The sequence below is a fragment of the Apis cerana genome, linkage group LG6, assembly GCF_029169275.1.
Source record: "Apis cerana isolate GH-2021 linkage group LG6, AcerK_1.0, whole genome shotgun sequence".
Classification (NCBI taxonomy): Eukaryota; Metazoa; Arthropoda; class Insecta; order Hymenoptera; family Apidae; genus Apis; species Apis cerana.
In genome coordinates, this window is record NC_083857.1 from 13,579,725 (window position 1) to 13,597,956 (window position 18,232).

At 40.6% G+C, this 18,232-nt stretch overlaps 1 protein-coding gene across 3 annotated transcripts in view; it reads left to right on the plus strand.

Moving 5' to 3' along the window:
- Nucleotides 1-18,232, plus strand: part of LOC107994100 (uncharacterized) — a 230,508-nt gene that overhangs the window by 68,089 nt on the left and 144,187 nt on the right. For all 3 annotated transcript variants that reach the window (XM_062076528.1, XM_062076526.1, XM_062076527.1), the window contains one exon: nucleotides 4,739-4,841. In XM_062076528.1, coding sequence (XP_061932512.1) covers nucleotides 4,739-4,841 — 103 coding nt within the window. The remainder of the gene's footprint in view (nucleotides 1-4,738; nucleotides 4,842-18,232) is intronic.

Sequence of the window (18,232 nt, forward strand, 5' to 3'; positions counted from 1 at the left end):
CCTCTTCTAACGATTACAAAGACATTTTTCACTTTACAATCCAAACTGCGTGATCTAACACTCAGTGATACTTTTCTCTCTTCAACTAAGAAAGAATAATTGAATAACTTTACTAATTCACTCGCAACGATTTTTTCAAACTTTCTGACAAAGAAATAGAATAAATAATACGATTCAAAAAAAGAAATATATAATTCAGTATAACCCAATAACTAAATAACTTTAAGCAAGAAACTTAATTTGAACTGACTTAACACTCTGACTTAACGCTCGCAAGAAGACTCGTAAATTCTGAATTGTTGAAATTTGTGGAATAAGGCGGGAAAATAAAGCAGCGCATTTGGAACACGACATCGATAACGCAACACAGCCGGCAACGCGCAAGGATTGGATAAAGTTTGGACACCGAGGGAGGGGGTGGTGGATCGGATCAGCACGATGCCGAGCTTAAATCCTCCAACTCATTAACGGGGGAGGGGAGGGGGGTTGCATCGTCGACGCCCTCGCCAAGCTTTATACTTGAGGTTTAATTCGCGCTCTGGTCAAATTAATTTGCAACGATGAACGAGTCGGTTGCCGGCGCGGGAGGCCGCCTCCCGTTAACGTTGCATTTCGAGCGTTTCGGGCAGAAGGGTTGGAGATTAGCCCCGTTCATTAAACACGAACCTGCCGAACATCCGACCGAGAGATTTGGCCGCGTTGCGAGCCGGCCATATCGCGTCATCGTCCTCGAGTGCCGTCCGAGCTTTCGTACTTTTCATCCCCCTCCGTCTCTGCCCGCCCCCCGTTCCGCTTCTCCTCCCGTCCGGGGGAAGGGGAGAGACTTTTTAAAATCGAGGGGATAAATTTTTTTAATAAACCGAGGGAAAGAAAGAAAATTCGACCGAATCTCGTCGGTGTCGAGATTGATTTTTCCTTCCTCTTCCCCTTCTTTTCCAATGGATAAACCGGAGGAAAATCGATCGAGAGACCAGGAGCAAAATTTTCGAAAGTATTCCAAAAAAAAAAAAAAAAGAAAAGAAAAGAGAAATTAAGCGTTACTTGGAATTTTCAGGGGACGAGTTTACGTTTACCCGGTGAAGATAAAGTCGAAGGTGGTTTCGATGGAAAATAAACGGCGTCGAGGGAAGGGGAGGAGGGGAGGTTGTTGTTCCGAACGGCGAAAGGAGGAGCGGGGGAGGGAATCGAGTGGCCATCGAGTCGATTTCGAGTTAGCTGGCCGCGGTGAGTGTTTGCCGGCCCGTTTCGAGTGTGAAACGCCGATAGTAGCTCTTTTTAACCGGCAACCCTTTGAGATGGGAACACCCAGCCTGAAAATTGCCTTCCCGTATTCTATGTACACTGCTCTAAAGATGGAATTTTATTACGCGCTTTAGTTTCGCCCGTAACGCTCTTCCGATATCGTATCGATGTTCGCTCGAGTTTCTTGGATTTAAATTTAAATAGGCTTTCAAACGGGGAGAACATAAAAGGAGAGAACAACAAGATCGTTTGTAAATGAATTCTTTTTCGCGACACAAACGATTCGTAATTCCAGTATCCGCTCGTTAACGAATTGCTCGAAACGCGCGGCGTTGATTATATTTAACAATGCGCCGGGCTCATTGCGCCCCCCTCCCTCCCCGATTATAATGATAATCATCGACGCTGCCATCGCCCCTATCGATCGGAAATATACGTTCCCGATAATTCGCGTAATCCATATCCGCGCAATTAATTATCGTTCGTTGATACGTTGTAACGAGCCATCGTTGCTTGTTCCTCGCTTGGATTACAATTCTGGCCGCGTGTTCGATCATCTCGTTGCAGGAAGAGAGAGAGAGGGAACGCTTCGGGGGTCGCGTGTCCCGAAATATCCGGACTCGTTTTTATTATTCTCGATCTGTCAGTTTTTCTTCCTCTTTTTTCTCGTAATTTCGCTTTTACAATCGAATCGAACGAACAAGAAGGTTTGGATAATTATTTCGATTGGAATCTTCCTTTTCTCGAAATAATAACTTTCTGCATATCGTCGGCAAAATCTTTTTCCGCCATCGTCGCGTAAGGAAGGCAATAACGTTTTTACGAGCCGCCAAACATTTATTGCCAGCTCTCTCTCCCTCTCTCTCTCTCTCTCTCCGTTCCCGGTTTATCATCTCGTTTCTTCGTTTAATACTCCCCGCTTAAGGAACAGCTTCTGTATATATTTTTCGCGGCTGTATATCTTCCGATTAGACGTGTAACGATGCTGCCAGCCGACCGACGAGTTCATCAATTTACCTTTTTCTCTTTTAAAAACCAGGCTGATTCGTCTGATTAATTGGTCGAATCGCCGGCTAATGGAACGGCTTTGCCTCGCTTCTTCGAAGGAGTTATTAAAGGGATAACTTTTCTCCTTAATATATATTCGCGCGTACAAATACACGTATTTGTACAAATTAGTAAATTGGAATGTCTACGAATTGTTCTTTTCTTCTGCTTCGGCTATATACTCGTTTGATATTAATCTCTCGTAACTTTATCAATCATCAATTTCGATGCTTATGCACGATTAGAAAAATGAATTCCAATTTCCAAAACAATATTCGATCCTTCTTCTTCCAAGATAATATTAAATCCCAATCCCCCGTAATAAACAAAACTTACACGTTCACGCTCCCACGTTTGGAAGCGAGTTGAATTAACTCGTGAAAAAGCTAATTCCAACGCGTCTCGAATATATATATATATATATATACACAAAAAAGGAGCGACTTGCAGGGACTTTGTTTCGCCTCCATTACCTCTCTCCCCTTGGCACGAGCGACCGCTAATATCGCCGTATAATCTTGTCGCTCCGCTCCGAATAAATAACCCGCGGCGAGCCTAATAAAATTTTAGCCGGCAGTTAAATTTTCGTCGGCCAACCTATCCCGCAACTCGCACGTTCCACGGCGACAGAACATTTTCCGCGGACAGCGCCGCGCCGCGGGGACGGATGTGGCTGGGATAAAGACACATGGCCGAAGATGGTGGCGCGCTCGTCGCTTCATTTGTCTTTATATTAGCGGCACACGCCGACGTAACGCCATAACGCTAATATATACGTACATACGTACGACGGGAACGACGTTTTCCCTCTCCGTTTCTCCAAGGCGAAACGAGCCGTGTGGTTATAGATAAATGGGACCTCCTCTTCCTTCCTTCTCTTTTTCTTTGTTGGAGAAAGATCGTCGTAACTTGGCGTTTTTCGCGTATCGAGTAGTTAGAGATTTTTTTTGATAAATTTATGTGCTCAAAAATTGTATCTACCATTTTCGATTTATGTAAATGACAAAGGGAAAAGGAGAATTCGTATTAAGAACGACAAAAATAGGCGAGATCTGTGTTTCGAAAAGTTTTATAGCGAATATTATTTATTGGAAAGTTACTGCTCGATCTATTATGTCACAATATTGCGCAGTGTAAAAATATTGATTTTTATGAATGGCGTTTCTTGGGACGGACAAAATTCATTTTCAAATGTGTAAAAAATAATTGTTTCAACGTGTAATTTTGTTTTCTTCTCACTTTTACATAAATATTTATCGATTTCTTTCCTTCCCTATTTTATTTCAAGTTATATTGTTAATTATATGCAATGTTAATTTTTTTACGTTATAATCAAAAGCAATATTATTTTCTAGATTCGAGGCCCGGTTCCACGATGACAACGGCGTCCGTTTAACACGTTGACTGTCCCCCATATACTTACAGGAATACTTATGAAAATGCAATGAATCGTTACAAAAATGGTTCATCAGAAAACTTTAACATTCTATACAAAGCTCGGTCAGAACAAGAGTTGTCACTCTCGATATTAACTCGTTCATTTTTCTTTTCGACACTGGAATTATAGGAAATTTTACTCAACATTCGAACCCGCGTTAACACTTTCGAAAAGACGGAAGAGGAATCAGTTCATAAACCTCCCCATTTTTCGACTGCAAAGGTGAGGCAAAGTAAGTAAGGAAAATAGAAAAGGAAGAAAAATAAACTTGTCCGCCGCATAAAGCAACACTCCCTCTATTCCCGAGCTTCGTTTCAGCCTGGAGGAAGAGAAGGAGGGGGGGAGGATTGGACGGTGGCTCCCAAGGGGTTAATTTCGTGCCGAAGGGCGGAAAATATTCACGGTTCCTTAAAATCCGGCCAAGTCCACCCCTTCTTACCGGCCTTCCTCCCTTCCAGGATGGCGTTGCGCCAAACGGTCACTCGAAATACCACACCCCCTCTTTTTTTCTCTCTTTCCTTTTTTTTTTCTACCCGCCCGTGGCGACGATCCTTTAATCCGCGCCAAACTGTCCGCTATATATATATCCCCGTATATTTTCCCTTCGGCTGAAAAATCCTATAAAAATTCCCTCCCCCCTTATACTTTATACACCTTCTTCGCGTAACGAACGAGCAGAGCAGTTCCAGTGGGTACTTTGGTATTTTTCTAGGCAAAGATTATATTTATTCGATACCGAGAGAGATTCAAATCGGTGCATTTTATTAAAATTGGCTCAAAAAAGCAAAAAGGAAGGGAAAAAAGGAAGATTAGGGGCGTAGAGTGTTTCTAGAAAATTGCAAAATTTTGGAATGGAAATAACGATATTGTGTATTTTACTTTTTCATGTTCGTTGGAAGGCCACCGTTACGCAATTACAAGTACAAGAAAGTAATATTTCGATGAAATGAACAATATGCTCGAAACGTTTAAGCCTGGCCCCGTAATTATTGTTTTTCTGCTCGGTTTCAGTCCATCAAATGCACGGTGAATGGATGCTCGTGCGACTCGTTCACGCCGGGGAAGAGGCACATCCGGTACTGCGACAGGTGCCACCATGGATGGGTGCCACACGGTGAGTAACCGAAAATTTTTTCACCATTTGCTGGAAACAAAAGAAATTTGTTCCTCGACTCGACTCGGTTCGTTGTTCGCATGCAAATTAATCCCCGTCGATATATTAACGTCAAGCGATTAAGATTACGCCCTTTTTTTCGGCGTAAAAATTTAATGGTAAACGGGATATCGATTTTAATTTAAGACGCCCGCTTATCTCGTTGCATTGCAAATGAGTGAAAAATGGCGCGCGCGCGCATGTGTACACCGGCGTCATTAGTCGATACTTTTTGTTGAAAATACGGGAAAAAGTTTTCTCCCTTATCTCTAAGCGATTGCAACGCGACCGAAGATTAATTTTTACTTCCCGTGTAACGGTGTTTTAAAAATTGGGACGCAATCAACGCGAGAAAAATGCGTATCAATTTTCTTATCACCCTGTTTGCCAAATCGAGACACAGCAAAGAAACCGAAAGATCCCTTCGATCGATACGTCTTTTCCAACGAAATATGAAACGTATATATATATTGTTTTTCAATTTTTCTCGTATTACAACGTTTGCAAAGTATAACGAGCAAATAGGCGCGTAAATTTTAAATACATATTCATCCCTTTCAAAATTTTCTCTCATCGAGAGATTTGAGAAATGAAACGTCGATTATCGAAAATCGTAATGTATCGTCTCACCACCCTTTCCAAAAGGGGAAACGAAAGAAAAATCCAGCATTCCGGGATGTGTCCTCGGCAAGATTCCCGCGTGCACCCGGTTAAACGCAAATTTTCCAACTGTCAGCATACCTCATCCAGGCCGGCCCTCAGGGACGAAATTCAATTTTCCGAGGATGACCAGCGGCGTCCCTTCGCGGCGTCCCCCCACCAACGGTTCCACCCTTCCTCTCGCGATCGGATATAAAAGGGGGAGGAGGAGGGGGAGCTTTATGTCCTCGTAAGTTTCGGGACGTGCAGGAGGAGCGATCTGGAGGGAGGCACGTTATGGGTTATAACGATTTTAGGCTTTCTCTTTCGGGAAATTTTAACGTTTTGGATGAGAAGCGATTAAAAGTGGTCTGCAAAACTTGCATCTTTTCCATTGGCTCGTTTTTCAGAAAGGGGTGCTTTTTCTGCAAATTTTTGTCGTTGTCGTGATACGTGCAGCAGTTCAATTCTTTGATTCTTGATACACTAAGAGGTTTTTGAGAAAGTATTGATTTGTGATTCTATCCGTGATTCTCAAGGAATTTTTTCTCAATCTTTGATCAAAGAGTTCGTATTCCTCTAAATTTCTTCCAATTCTTATCACAGTGATGTTTGAAATTATCGACCAGTTCGATCTTCGATTGGCCCATAGAGAAGTGTTTTTCAATTCCACCAATTCTTTGAATCGATTCTTAAATTAAGATCATGGATATTTTTCTAAAATATATTTTCCAAATCTTTGCTGTACGCGTTGTTCAATTCGAGGCCGAGCCACCCCGTATATCAGACGTCCATATCGACGTCTGGGAAGGGAAGGATCCTCGATATATAGAACGGCGTATATCGCGCTTAAAATTCCGGCTGCTTGACCCGCGATAGATTGGACTCGCCTTGCCGCGGAATACATATCAATTTCAGGCTTCGAACCACGTCCCACTGGGACCCGTGGTTGCATTTTCCTTTAGGCATCCCCTTCTTCCTTTTCTTCTTCTTCCTCTTCCTTTTCTTCTCTGCTCCCCTTCTCGAAACACGCAAGAGGAGAAGGGCAGGTATGTCGCAAGAAAGTCGTCCTTTTTTTCTTTTTTAGAAGAACGCACAGTGGATTTTGAACGTGACGACTTGTTCAAAGACATTGTTATTCGATCGGTCGATCAAGTGAGTGAACTTTCTTCGTATAGTTCGTGCACAGTAAATTACAAATTCGAATTATAATGTATTTGATCACTTTTACAGAGATAATATTCAACAATCTTTACAATTATACAATAAATTACAAATTCGAATTATAATATATTTGTTCACGTTTAATGTTCGTCGATCTTGTTGAAATTCTTTCTTCTCAATTACAAATTTCTACGATGTACAATTTTTTTGCAATAATTATACAATAAATTACAAATTCGAATTATAATATATTTGTTTAAAGTGAAAATGTTCCTCGATCTTGTTGAACTTCTTTCTTCTTAATTCTTGCCATATACAATTTTTCGCAATTATACAATAAATTATAAATTCGAATTATAATATATTTGTTCACGTTCAATGATCTTGAATTTTTTTCTTCCCAATTACAAATTTCTATCATGTACAATTTTCTGTAATAATTATACAATAAATTACAAATTCGAATTATAATATATTCGTTTAAAGTGAAAATGTTCCTCGATCTTGTTGAACTTCCTTCTTTTTAATTCTTGCCATACACAATTTTTCGCAATTATACAATAAATTAAAAATTATATATTTATTATATATTTGTTCGCGTTCAGAGAGATAATATTCGTCAATCTTCACAATTACAATACACAAATACAATAAATTACAAATTCGAATTATAATATACTTGTTCACGTTTAAAATGGAAATATTTTTCGATCTTGTTGAACTTCTTCTCAATTACAAATTTCTACGATGTACAATTTTTCGAAAGGATAATTATACGATAAATTAAAAATTCAAACTATAATATATTTGTTCAAAGTGAAAATATACATCACTTTTGTTACAAATTTAAAAAAATTCGGCAAAATTTCCGAATCCTCCCCAAACAGCATCCACTTTCAGGATAGAATTCGTTTAACAGAAATTTTTGCGTTTCCACATCGAGGCGTAAAATTTCTTCTTCTTGCCTTTCACAAAAGGGGATCAATCTCTCTCTCTCTCGTTTCGATCATGGCGAATTAGAAATCCAACACTCTCTTCCATCCTTTTGTTCCTCCGGACCGGTTTTCCTTGCCTTTGGTGAAGGCAAAAAACAGGGAAGGAGAGGTTGGGGAAGGACGATTTGTCGCTGGAGAAACGGCCGCCACGGAATTGCGAAATAAGCCGCGCGCGTTGAACCGTGTGCGCCTTGACAGCCGGTGCACGGATACCCGTGACGGAAACCAGATGATCCCTCGAAACAATTGCCAATCTCCCCTCCTCCCCTCCGTTGTTTAGCTCATTCGAACCGATTAAAATGTCTCGATCGATTTTTCTCCCAAGAATCGTGTTTGTCGCGAACGATGTTCATCGAAAAGAAAACCGAGGAATGTTCACAACTTGCGGACATTAACAACACTTTGCAACTCGAATAACGCGGGATATAATAATATGATGATAATACGAAGAGCGACTTACTCCAGTAATAACGAAAGGGTTAATAACAGGCTCGACACCGAGTCTGGAGAAAAATGAGAGGAAGGATTCTTTCGTTGGTGGAAGGAAAGGGGAGGGGGGCAACTGTCCCGAAAGGTGACAAGGCCCCTGACGCGAGAGCTCGTAAGGAATCACGGTAACACTGACAAAAGCCTTTTTAAATTGTAATGAGCTGCCAAAGAGTGAATTATGCTCCTTTCGAGTGGCATCGAGTCGCCTCGACTCGAAGAAAGAAAGCCAGCCCCCTCTCGTCCACGCGTATACATATATATATATACACATATATATGCTCATCCACCCCACGTCATGAATATATTTACATTGATCGCCGGCCTCGGCGATTTTTCATTTGCCCCCGTGTCGGCCGATCCATCGGGAGAGGATACTTTATTTATATCGACGGACGTGTCCGACTTGTCCCGAATCCGCTCGATATACAGTTTTCGTCGAGAGGATGAGCCGATCGAGGGGACGAGGCTAATGATCTCTCCAACCGAGACCGATGGAAGAATAGTTTATACTCTACGCTTTCGTACGTTTCAGACATAATTTAGAAGACGTCAGGATCTGCAAAATTGTCGATCCAGTTCCAAGTCCATCCTCAACGATCGACAAATCTCGCTCGATAATTTGTAACGTTCTTTTTATTCCAGTATTCGTCGTATTGGTTTTAAATTTTTCGATACGAAAGATACGAAAATCGCTGCAGCATCCCGTGTATGTGAAAATGGAAAGAAGAGGAATTAACCTGTGGAGATTTCATAGCGAAAGAAAGAAAGAAAAAAAACGTAAGGACGTGGTACGAGGAACGAGGGACGGTGGTGATTACGATCGAAGGCGCAATTCACGATCATGGGCCGCGATCGTGGAGCGTGGATGCACACGCGATGCACGCGGGGTCGCGATCGAGGCCCAACCTCGGGCGGACAAACCGGTGAAAAACCTTTAATCGTCGTCGATCGAGGACGAGTATAGATGGGTAGCTTGGACGAGCGAAGCATCGAAGGCCAACACGGAGAAATTTTCTTTTCCCCTCTTTTTCTCCTTCCGAGATACATGGATCTGGAGGAGGAATTTGAAATACGCGTATCCGCTTTAGAATCCCCTATCCGGATTAATCGTATTCCTAACTATTTATTAGGATGCATTCCGTTTCATCTTGCTTTCGAATTTCCTTAGGTTTCTTGGCTTTCTGCTCTCTTCGAGTATTTTCTTCCAAATGTCTATATTAGAAAAGATAATAAAAAAAAGAAAGAGTGACGAGTTCGTATCATTATATCAAGAAGATTCTTAAAAATTACATCTTCAAATTTAGTTTTCTGCTCTTTTGGAGAACTTTCTTCCAAATGTCTACATTGAAAAATAGCAAAGAAAGAAAAGTGTCGTGATAAGTCAATTTCGAATTTCCTTAGTTTTTTGCTCTCTTGGAGTACTTTCTTCCAGACAAATGTCTATATTAGAAAAATAACAAAAAAAGAAAGAGTGACGAGTTCGTATCATTATATCAAGAAGATTCTTAAAATTTCATATTCTGAAATTACATTTTGCTTTCAAATTTGTAGTAGTTTCTTCCAGACAAATGTCTATATTCAAAAAATAACGAAAAAAAGAAAGAGTGAGTTCGTATCATTATATTAAGAAGATTCTTAAAATTTCATATTTTGAAGTTCATCTATGAAGTACATCCTGCTTTCGAATTTCCTTAGTTTTCTTTCTCTTAGTTGATAAGTCAATATATCTGGAAGATTTTTAAAATTTGTTGAAATTATACATCTTGCTTTCGAACTTTTTTAGTTTTCTGCTCCCTTGGAGTATTTTCTTCCCTTGGACATCTATATTAAAAAAGAAAACTCATAACAATTTCGTATCATCAATCTGAAGAAGATCCTTAAAAGCTCATATTCTAAAATTGCTAATAATAAATCATCCACCCGATCATTACAATCTACTCTGCCGACATTATCTAATCATCGTACTATCCGCCTAAATTAAAGAAACAAACGTTCCAAAAAGACATTTTATTTCCGCCTACTCGACCCAACATTATCGAATCACCAACCCAGCCTAACCTAACCACGGACTCCGTCTAAACGGTAGAAACAAATCTTCCCAAACGAAAAAGAAACGAGCCTAAATTATCCTACCATCAATTTTACCAAATTACCGCCAATCTCAGTTACAACCTTCTCGAATTAAAGAATAAAAGAAAAAGAAGAAAAAACAAATCTTCGAGAAACTCCCCCTCCCCAACTATCTAAACCGCTTTACCTTGTCAGCGAGGAAGAAGAAGAAGAAGAAGAAGCAGCAACAGCAGCAGCAACAACAACAGCTCGTGCGAGGAGGCACCATCTGCGTCTCCATCTGCTTTGCCCTGGCAGATTCGGCAGCTGGAAGACGAAGGAAGGTCGGCCAACGCCTCGAACTCTTGCCCCCCGGATGTCGAGGATCCACCACGCGTCTCGGCGCGTGCGCGATAAATCACCGCTTCGCCCCCTCCGAGTGACGCGTTAATAAATGCGCCGGTGAATTACGCCGGGATCGAGGGGGTTGCTCACCCCCTTTGGCGCCAACCAAAACGCCAACTAAACTTTTCCATCGTTTACGCGATCGCAAAGAGACTATAAAAGGGAATTAAATTTGTAATTCAAGGCTAGGGGCACGCAAAATGAGGAGAAGAGAAGAGAAACGATCGTGGAAACGAGGATTAGAAGAAGAAGAAGAAAACTGTGATGAGATGTGTGTGCAATGGTTAATTGGATGTTTGAGATTTTAAATAGTTGAGAAATATTCTGTTTAAGTTCATCGAGAAGCATTTAAATTTCAAAGCATCTGTTTTGATTAAAATCGTTAAATCTTTGATGAGTTTTCTTCTTTTTTGTAAATTAAACTTAAAATTGTGTAATTATCTCGCGTTAGAAATTGATAATGATTTAACAACATTTATTCTTAACTTTGGTTGACAATTTTTTTATTCCTTTTAACGTTTGAGCGATCGATATGTCTTCTTTGCTTTTTTCTCATTTTGTAATTTTCAATTTTATTCAGTTTTTATTCCGTTAAATTATCACTGTTTAAATGATATCTTCCAAAATCTGTTTCTTCTAGAATTCTCAAGATCCGGTATATTAAATTAGACATTATGTTTTCTAAATTAATTACAACTGCAACTACAACTTTTTCGTTTTATGATTCAATTTATTTATTTATCTATTCTTTATATATCGATTATTATCTTCATTTTTATTCTATACTAATTTTTATATATACATTTTAACGAAATATTTTAAACTCACTCTTTCGAACCGCTGTGCATTCTTTGAAATATGCTCTTTGATACATACAGGGTGTCCTCGGATTAAACGATCAAACTGCACCAATATGCTCTATACATAATAAAAAAAGATGTATCAGACACATTTTACCATTCACATTTAACAAGAATCGTACAAACAATTTACGGATGTGCAAACATAATTAATAACTACTTTCTCCAAACGTATGACGATTACACTCTTCTCCGTCGCAAACTTTTTCCTTTATCCAAACTCCTCACTTAAAACTCGAAACTCAAGAGCTTGGATCCACCGTGTCCACCGTCTTCATCTCAGTTTAAAAGGCTCTCCCCTCCCCCTCATTGTTTCCAAAGCGACGAAACAAAGAGATGGCAGATGGCCAGAGAGAGAGAGAGAGTAGTGGAAAGCACGAGTCACCGCGACACTGGGTTTTCCTTTTCGAAAGGGGCGCATTACGGCCCATTAAGGGCCGTGACACGTCGCGCCTTTTAAGGGATGAAACGCGCGGCTATTTGTTCTAATACGAAACCGATGCCTAATGACGATATATCATATCCCAACCGTTGCTTTTCGAACCGTCACTGAATGAATCACGGCCAGAAGATGCTAATGCACCGATTCATCTTGCCTCTCCGCTTTATTAAGACTTAGTTTTTCTCCGCGCGAAGGAGGGAGAGAGAGGGAGAGACGTTTCACGCCGGCTCCTATTTTTTCCTCTCTCTCTCTCTCTCTCTCTCTCTCTCTCTTTCTTTGTCGGGTTGGCCAGGTTTTCTCCACCTAGATGGACTTCGATTAGTAGATTTAAGCGGAGAGATGGATAGATAGATGGAGGGAAGGGATCGATATCGAGAGGTCGGACAAATTCCAAAGCTCGTAAATCAATCAGATCTCCTTGGTTGGATCTGCTTGAAATTCTTTTTCTCTCTCTCTCTTTCTTGTTGTGTTAGTGTCGATGAATTTGTAAGAGGATTTGTTTCAAATTCAATATAAATGAAATATCGTTCTTTTATTTTAAACGACTTCTTCTCGTTTTTTTTTTTTTGGATACGTGTTGTTAATCTCGTTGTTTTCGTTAAGAATCTCGTGTTCGAAAGAATTATAAATATAGCATCACGCAGATAATATTTGTAATGGTAACTTGTTGCATTTCCATTTTTAAACGTTTATCTTATCTGGATGAATACAACGGTAACCCAATTGACTTGCAAATTGAGTTGCGCACGACGATACGGAATAATTAACCTGGTCACAAAAGATTAGTTACGGTTATAATATGTATATTCATCATCGATCGTTCAAATCCTCCACTTCCTTCTGAAACCCTTCCATGGTTACGACACAATTTTGCTCAAAGATGGTATATCCTCTCTATCAAATAACGTCAAAAATCACAAGGGAGAGAAGGTTCGTTTCTTTTCTTTGGATTTGGAAGGATATTTACATTGACACATCATCACAATCCAAAAGTGATTTCTTCGCATGGAAGATCCTTCCATCGAGTCAAACAACAATAACAAATCACAAGGAAGAAAAAAACCCAAAGAAAAAAAAACAGACTCTTCCTTCCTTGTGATATCTCAAGATTGAACCCATCCACGATTATAATATTCCCATTCCACGCCATTCATCAAGTCAAACATCACAAGGAAGAAAAGATACATTTTTTTTCTTTGAATTAATGAAATGAATGAATAATGAAATTTAATTTTTTCCTTTTCTCTGTATATCGTTCGTTAATAACTGAAAATCGTCCTTCCAAATTCCAAAGAAAAAAAACAGACTCTCCCTTCCTTGTGATATCTCCAAATGGAACCATTCATAATTCAATCGCTCAAAGACTCTCTCCATCAAGTCAAACAACGATCAAACATCACAAGGAAGAAAAGATACATTTTTTTCTTTGGATTAATGCAATTTAATTTCTTCCTTTTCTCATATATCGTTCGTTAATAACACTGAAAATCGTTCTTCCAAATTCCAAAGAAAAAAAACAGACTCTCCCTTCCTTGTGATACCTCCAAATGGAACCATTCATAATTCAATCGCTCAAAGATTCTCTCCATCAAGTCAAACAACGATCAAACATCACAAGGAAGAAAAGATACATTTTTTGGATTAATGCAATTTAATTTCCTTTTCTCTGTTCGTTAACAACACTGAAAATCTTTTCGAATTCCAAAGGAAAAAGAAAGAAAGAAAAAAAAACCTCGCGATCTCTCCACATGGAACGCTTCCACGCGTTCGGTCGCTGACAGTTTACGGAAGGCGTCGCGGCGCGTGCAACGCGGTTGGGAGGCGGACAGGGAGAGAGAAGGGTTGGGCGAGTGGAGCGCGTGTCGTCGCTCGAAAGCCGGGCAGCGAAAATGGTTTTGTGCCAGAAAGTCTCGGATAAGTTAAACACGGGCCGTGGTCCGGAGGCGTCGTAAAGCGCCGCGGCGCCTTCGTGTTTACAAGGAGACGTCGAGGCCCACCAACCGCGTCATCCCTTTCCATCGACGCCTATGTCGCCCTCCTTGTCTCGCCCCGTGGGGAGCGCGCGCCCGACTCTACTTATTCCTCGCCTATTTTCGGCCGCGTGACAAATCTCTCTATGTCGGGCCGGATTTATCGAGCGACATTCTGGCCCGTGCCGTGCCCATATGGTAGCCACGCGGGCTATTTTCGTCAACGAGGTGCGGAATCACCGCGGATCTCTCTCTCGCGGAACAACTTCTCGACGGGGGATCAGGTGGATCGGAACGAAAGGTGGAAATGGAACGGATTGAGGAGAGAGGATATTGCTTTTTTGGTAAAGAGGAATTGTTCGATTTTATCCCACGAATTTTGTACAAAATTAAAGGGAATCGACCGCTTGACGAATATGTCTCACTTTGGAGGCTAACAAATCATCAAAGAGTTAAGAAATATACTATAATAAGAGTAGAATGGAAAGACGCTTGGCCGAGAAATTAGCTCTTTATCCAACAATTATCCAACAATGAGAGACAAATTTCACAGAGGAGGAGAGAAAGAAAAAGAAAAGAAGCGTAACAAGAAATTGCTAAACTGCTCGGTCCATCTTCGAATCTCGATAGGATTCGCCAGAGCGAAGATTTATCGCGGAGATATATATATATATATATATGAGCTGTCAGACGTCGATCGATACACACGGATCGAGAACATCCTCGGATCTATCCTCCACCACTTCTCGATGAATTGATACATTTCGATAGATTCTTCCAATCTCCTGGGAATATCGAATTTCAAACCAGGCTAATTTGAAAATGTTTAAACCTAATACGAAGAACGAATAAATAAACGCGAAAATATAACTTAAGGGTATATATAACCTCTTCCTTATCTCGGTGGTGAATAGGCCGGCCGATAGATTCCCCTAGGAGGCATGGTATCTCGAGGAATAAAAAGGACACGGTTCGTCATAACGAAGGGGGGGAGCAGGAATCTGGAGATAAAGAGAGAAACAACGGCGACTCTCGGATAAGAGGAGTCGAAGGAGCCGTCCTCCTCGAGAGACGCGAGAGACAAATCGTTGGGGGGAAGGGGAGTTCGGCCGGCGGTGGATGCGCATTAATCTGTATCAGGCCGGCCATCAATATTTAATCCTAATCCGGAGAATTGCCCCCCGCTCGACCGCGTCCTCTTGGAGGAATGCCAATTTTCGACAGTGACCCCCCGAGAGTTTCGATATTAATCGAATTTAACAAGTTTAAGCGCGATAATCCTCCAATAATATTTTCAATTATTCGATTTATTCCGAAGAAAAGAAAGAGTTTTTTTTTGGAAATTTTTTTAAGAGAGAAGAATTCGTTTGTTCGATCACCTTTTTTAAAATATTCTCAAAATTCTTAACTGGGAATTAAAATTGAATAGGGGGCAAGTGAAATTTATGATGGATATTCTTATCTTGATATATTTTTAAATTATTCGCAAATGACTTTTAAGCAACGAATATAAAGAATATTCCACACACCTCCATACGCTTTTCACATTTCTCATCCTAGAAGTGTCTCGAAGAAGACGCCGACGAATAAAAAAACACTTCTCTTTTCCCTCCTATCGAATGCCCGAAACCAGAATCAGAATTTGTTCGAATCAAAACAAAATCTCCGCGTAACATCCCCCAAAAAGGGAACGAAAAACTCGGGCACAGAGGAGATGCATTTATCTCAATCGAATAGCAAGTTGACCGCGCTTCAAACCGACGTCCTTCAATTTTCCAATCCCTCTATATTCCAATTCATCTACACATAAAATATTTACGTATACATTCTCTCTTCCACTGATAATTGCCTGGAGCCTATCACGCAAAAAAAAAAAGAAAGAAAAGAGAAAAAATCCTGTCGCGCGTACGGAGGAGAAGGGGAGCCTCTCGAAGGGAAGGGGAGAGAGACGAATGAGAGAGGGAGGGGAACTGGCCCATCGGGTCCTGCGCGATTAAAGAGTGCTGCGTAACGAGTGTTTCGTCCGATCGTTGGCGTAATTAATGGCGGAGAGTTGCGGCTGGACAGGCCGCCGCGTGTAATAATCGGTAATTACTCACGGTAATTAAATAATGCCGTTTATCGACGCGCGATCGGGCGAAACGGGTGGCCCAGGAGTACCGCGCCTCTTCCCTCGCCAGGTTAAACGCGGGCCCACGACGTGGGGGCACACGAATCCATAAATCTCGATTCCCATTTGTCCCCTTCCTCCCCTCGATCACTCGCGCTCTTTGCTTCTGGAAATTGGTCGCGAAATTCATCGCTATAGCTTCGAAAATTTTCCTTCGTGGATATTGAATCGAAAAATGTGTGTATATCTTGTGTTCGAAAAAAACAAAAATATCACTGCTCTGATAATTAATCGTAATTTAACTTTAGCTTCGAAAATTTTCCTTCGAGGAAATGTACGTATTAAAGATCACTGTTCTTCTCTGGAAATTCAGCATTAGCTTGGAAAATTTTCGTGGACATTGAAAAATATGTGTATACTTTGTATTCGAAAAATATCACTGCTCTGAAAATTAATCGTAATTTAACTTTAGCTTCGAAAATTTTCCTTCATGGATATTGAATTTCAATCAAAAATGTGTGTATTTTTGTGTTCGAAAATATCACTGCTCTGATAATTAATCGTAATTTAATTTTACTTAACTAATTTATTAACTTTTGAATTTAATTAATTTTGAAAATTTTCTTTCGTGGATAAGTTGAGGCGTATATATTTTGTTTCGTGCGAGGAAATTTACGTGTTGAAAAAGGTATTAAAGATCACTATTCCTCTCTGGAAATTCAGCATTAGCTTGGAAAATTTTCCTTCGTGGACATTGAATCTCAATCAAAAAATGTGTGTATTTTTTGTGTTCGAAAATATCACTGCTCTGAAAATTAATCGTAATTTTAGCTTCGAAAATTTTCCTTCGAGGAAATGTACGTATTAAAGATCACTGTTCCTCTCTGGAAATTCAGCATTAGCTTGGAAAATGTGTGTACACTTTTTGTGTTCGAAAATATCACTGCTCTGAAAACTAATCGTAATTTAAGCTTCGAAAATTTTCGTGTTAAATTAAAGTACATATTTTGTTTCGTGCGATTTGTTCCGAGAAAATTTATTATCGAATAGATTAAAAAAGATAAGTGCTAAATAAAACCGAGTATCTTGATCGTCCGAGCTTATTATTCGCAAAATATCGTTTCCATCCGGTACGAAAGAGGCCTCCTTTCGTTGTCCAATTCCGAGGAGAAAACCGGGCAAAACAAATGGCGCTATTCCACCCGCTTAATAACGCGGATAAACCCGCCGTTCGTTGCTCATCCGTAAACACGTCCGGCTTGGCCTCCACGGACATTTGTCAGCTCCGTGAAGCGCTTTTGCAAGCGTCGCGGTTCGCGATCGAGTATTCCTCCCGAAAACGTGGCAAGAAACGTAGGACTAATACACCGTGAAAGCAATTCTTATTTATCAGTGATGTACTTCCTTTTTCTCTCCACCGTACAAAAGAATTTACTTATGGACGATTTGATTCTTGCTCGAAAGAATCGACTAATTCCTCATTCGAAACGAAAGCGGATCGCATACGCTTTTCTAATCGTCGAATCTCGAGAACTTGTCGAAAAGGAGGATGGGAAAAAGAGATAGGGAGAGGTTAACGCAATTTCATCGGGGAACAATTTCTGCTCACTTTTGATCCTTCATCAACGTTGCGCGGTCGGAGAAAAATGAAAGGAGGGTACGGGGAGCGTTGTTCTCGCGACGGTGGCTCGAACTCGTTAAGGGGGGACGTTGGAACGGAAAAGCAGCGCATACAAACGGCCGCTAATGGCGCGGATAGCTTTTGTTGTTTTTAATTAACCCTTTCTTTCAAGGAGACGAACGGTCGCTACGCCGTAAAGCCCTGGAACCTCTCGCCTTCGCTCGCACACCCTTTCGCGTCCCGTGGGCGATGTAAATATGCGGGGAATTGCACCTGAGAGACGGCCCTCCCACGCCTCGATTAAACCTTCATCTAATTAGCTCGACTGATTACCGCCAACCCCGAAGGGATCGACCGGAAACCGATTCGGCCCGGGGATCTTTGTACTTCTTTCCTCTCTTCCTTTTCATTTTCCTTTTTTGTTCTGCATTTATACAAGGAAGAGGAAATGTATTTGGAAAAATGTTTGGAAGAGCGTTGTCCGAAGAAATAGTGATATTTGGTATTAGGAGAAAACTGGAATTGTATTTCAACTCGAACAATGTTGAGTTCAATGTTGTCGGTTGAAACGATATTTTAATATTTCTTGTCGATTTTCATTAAATATT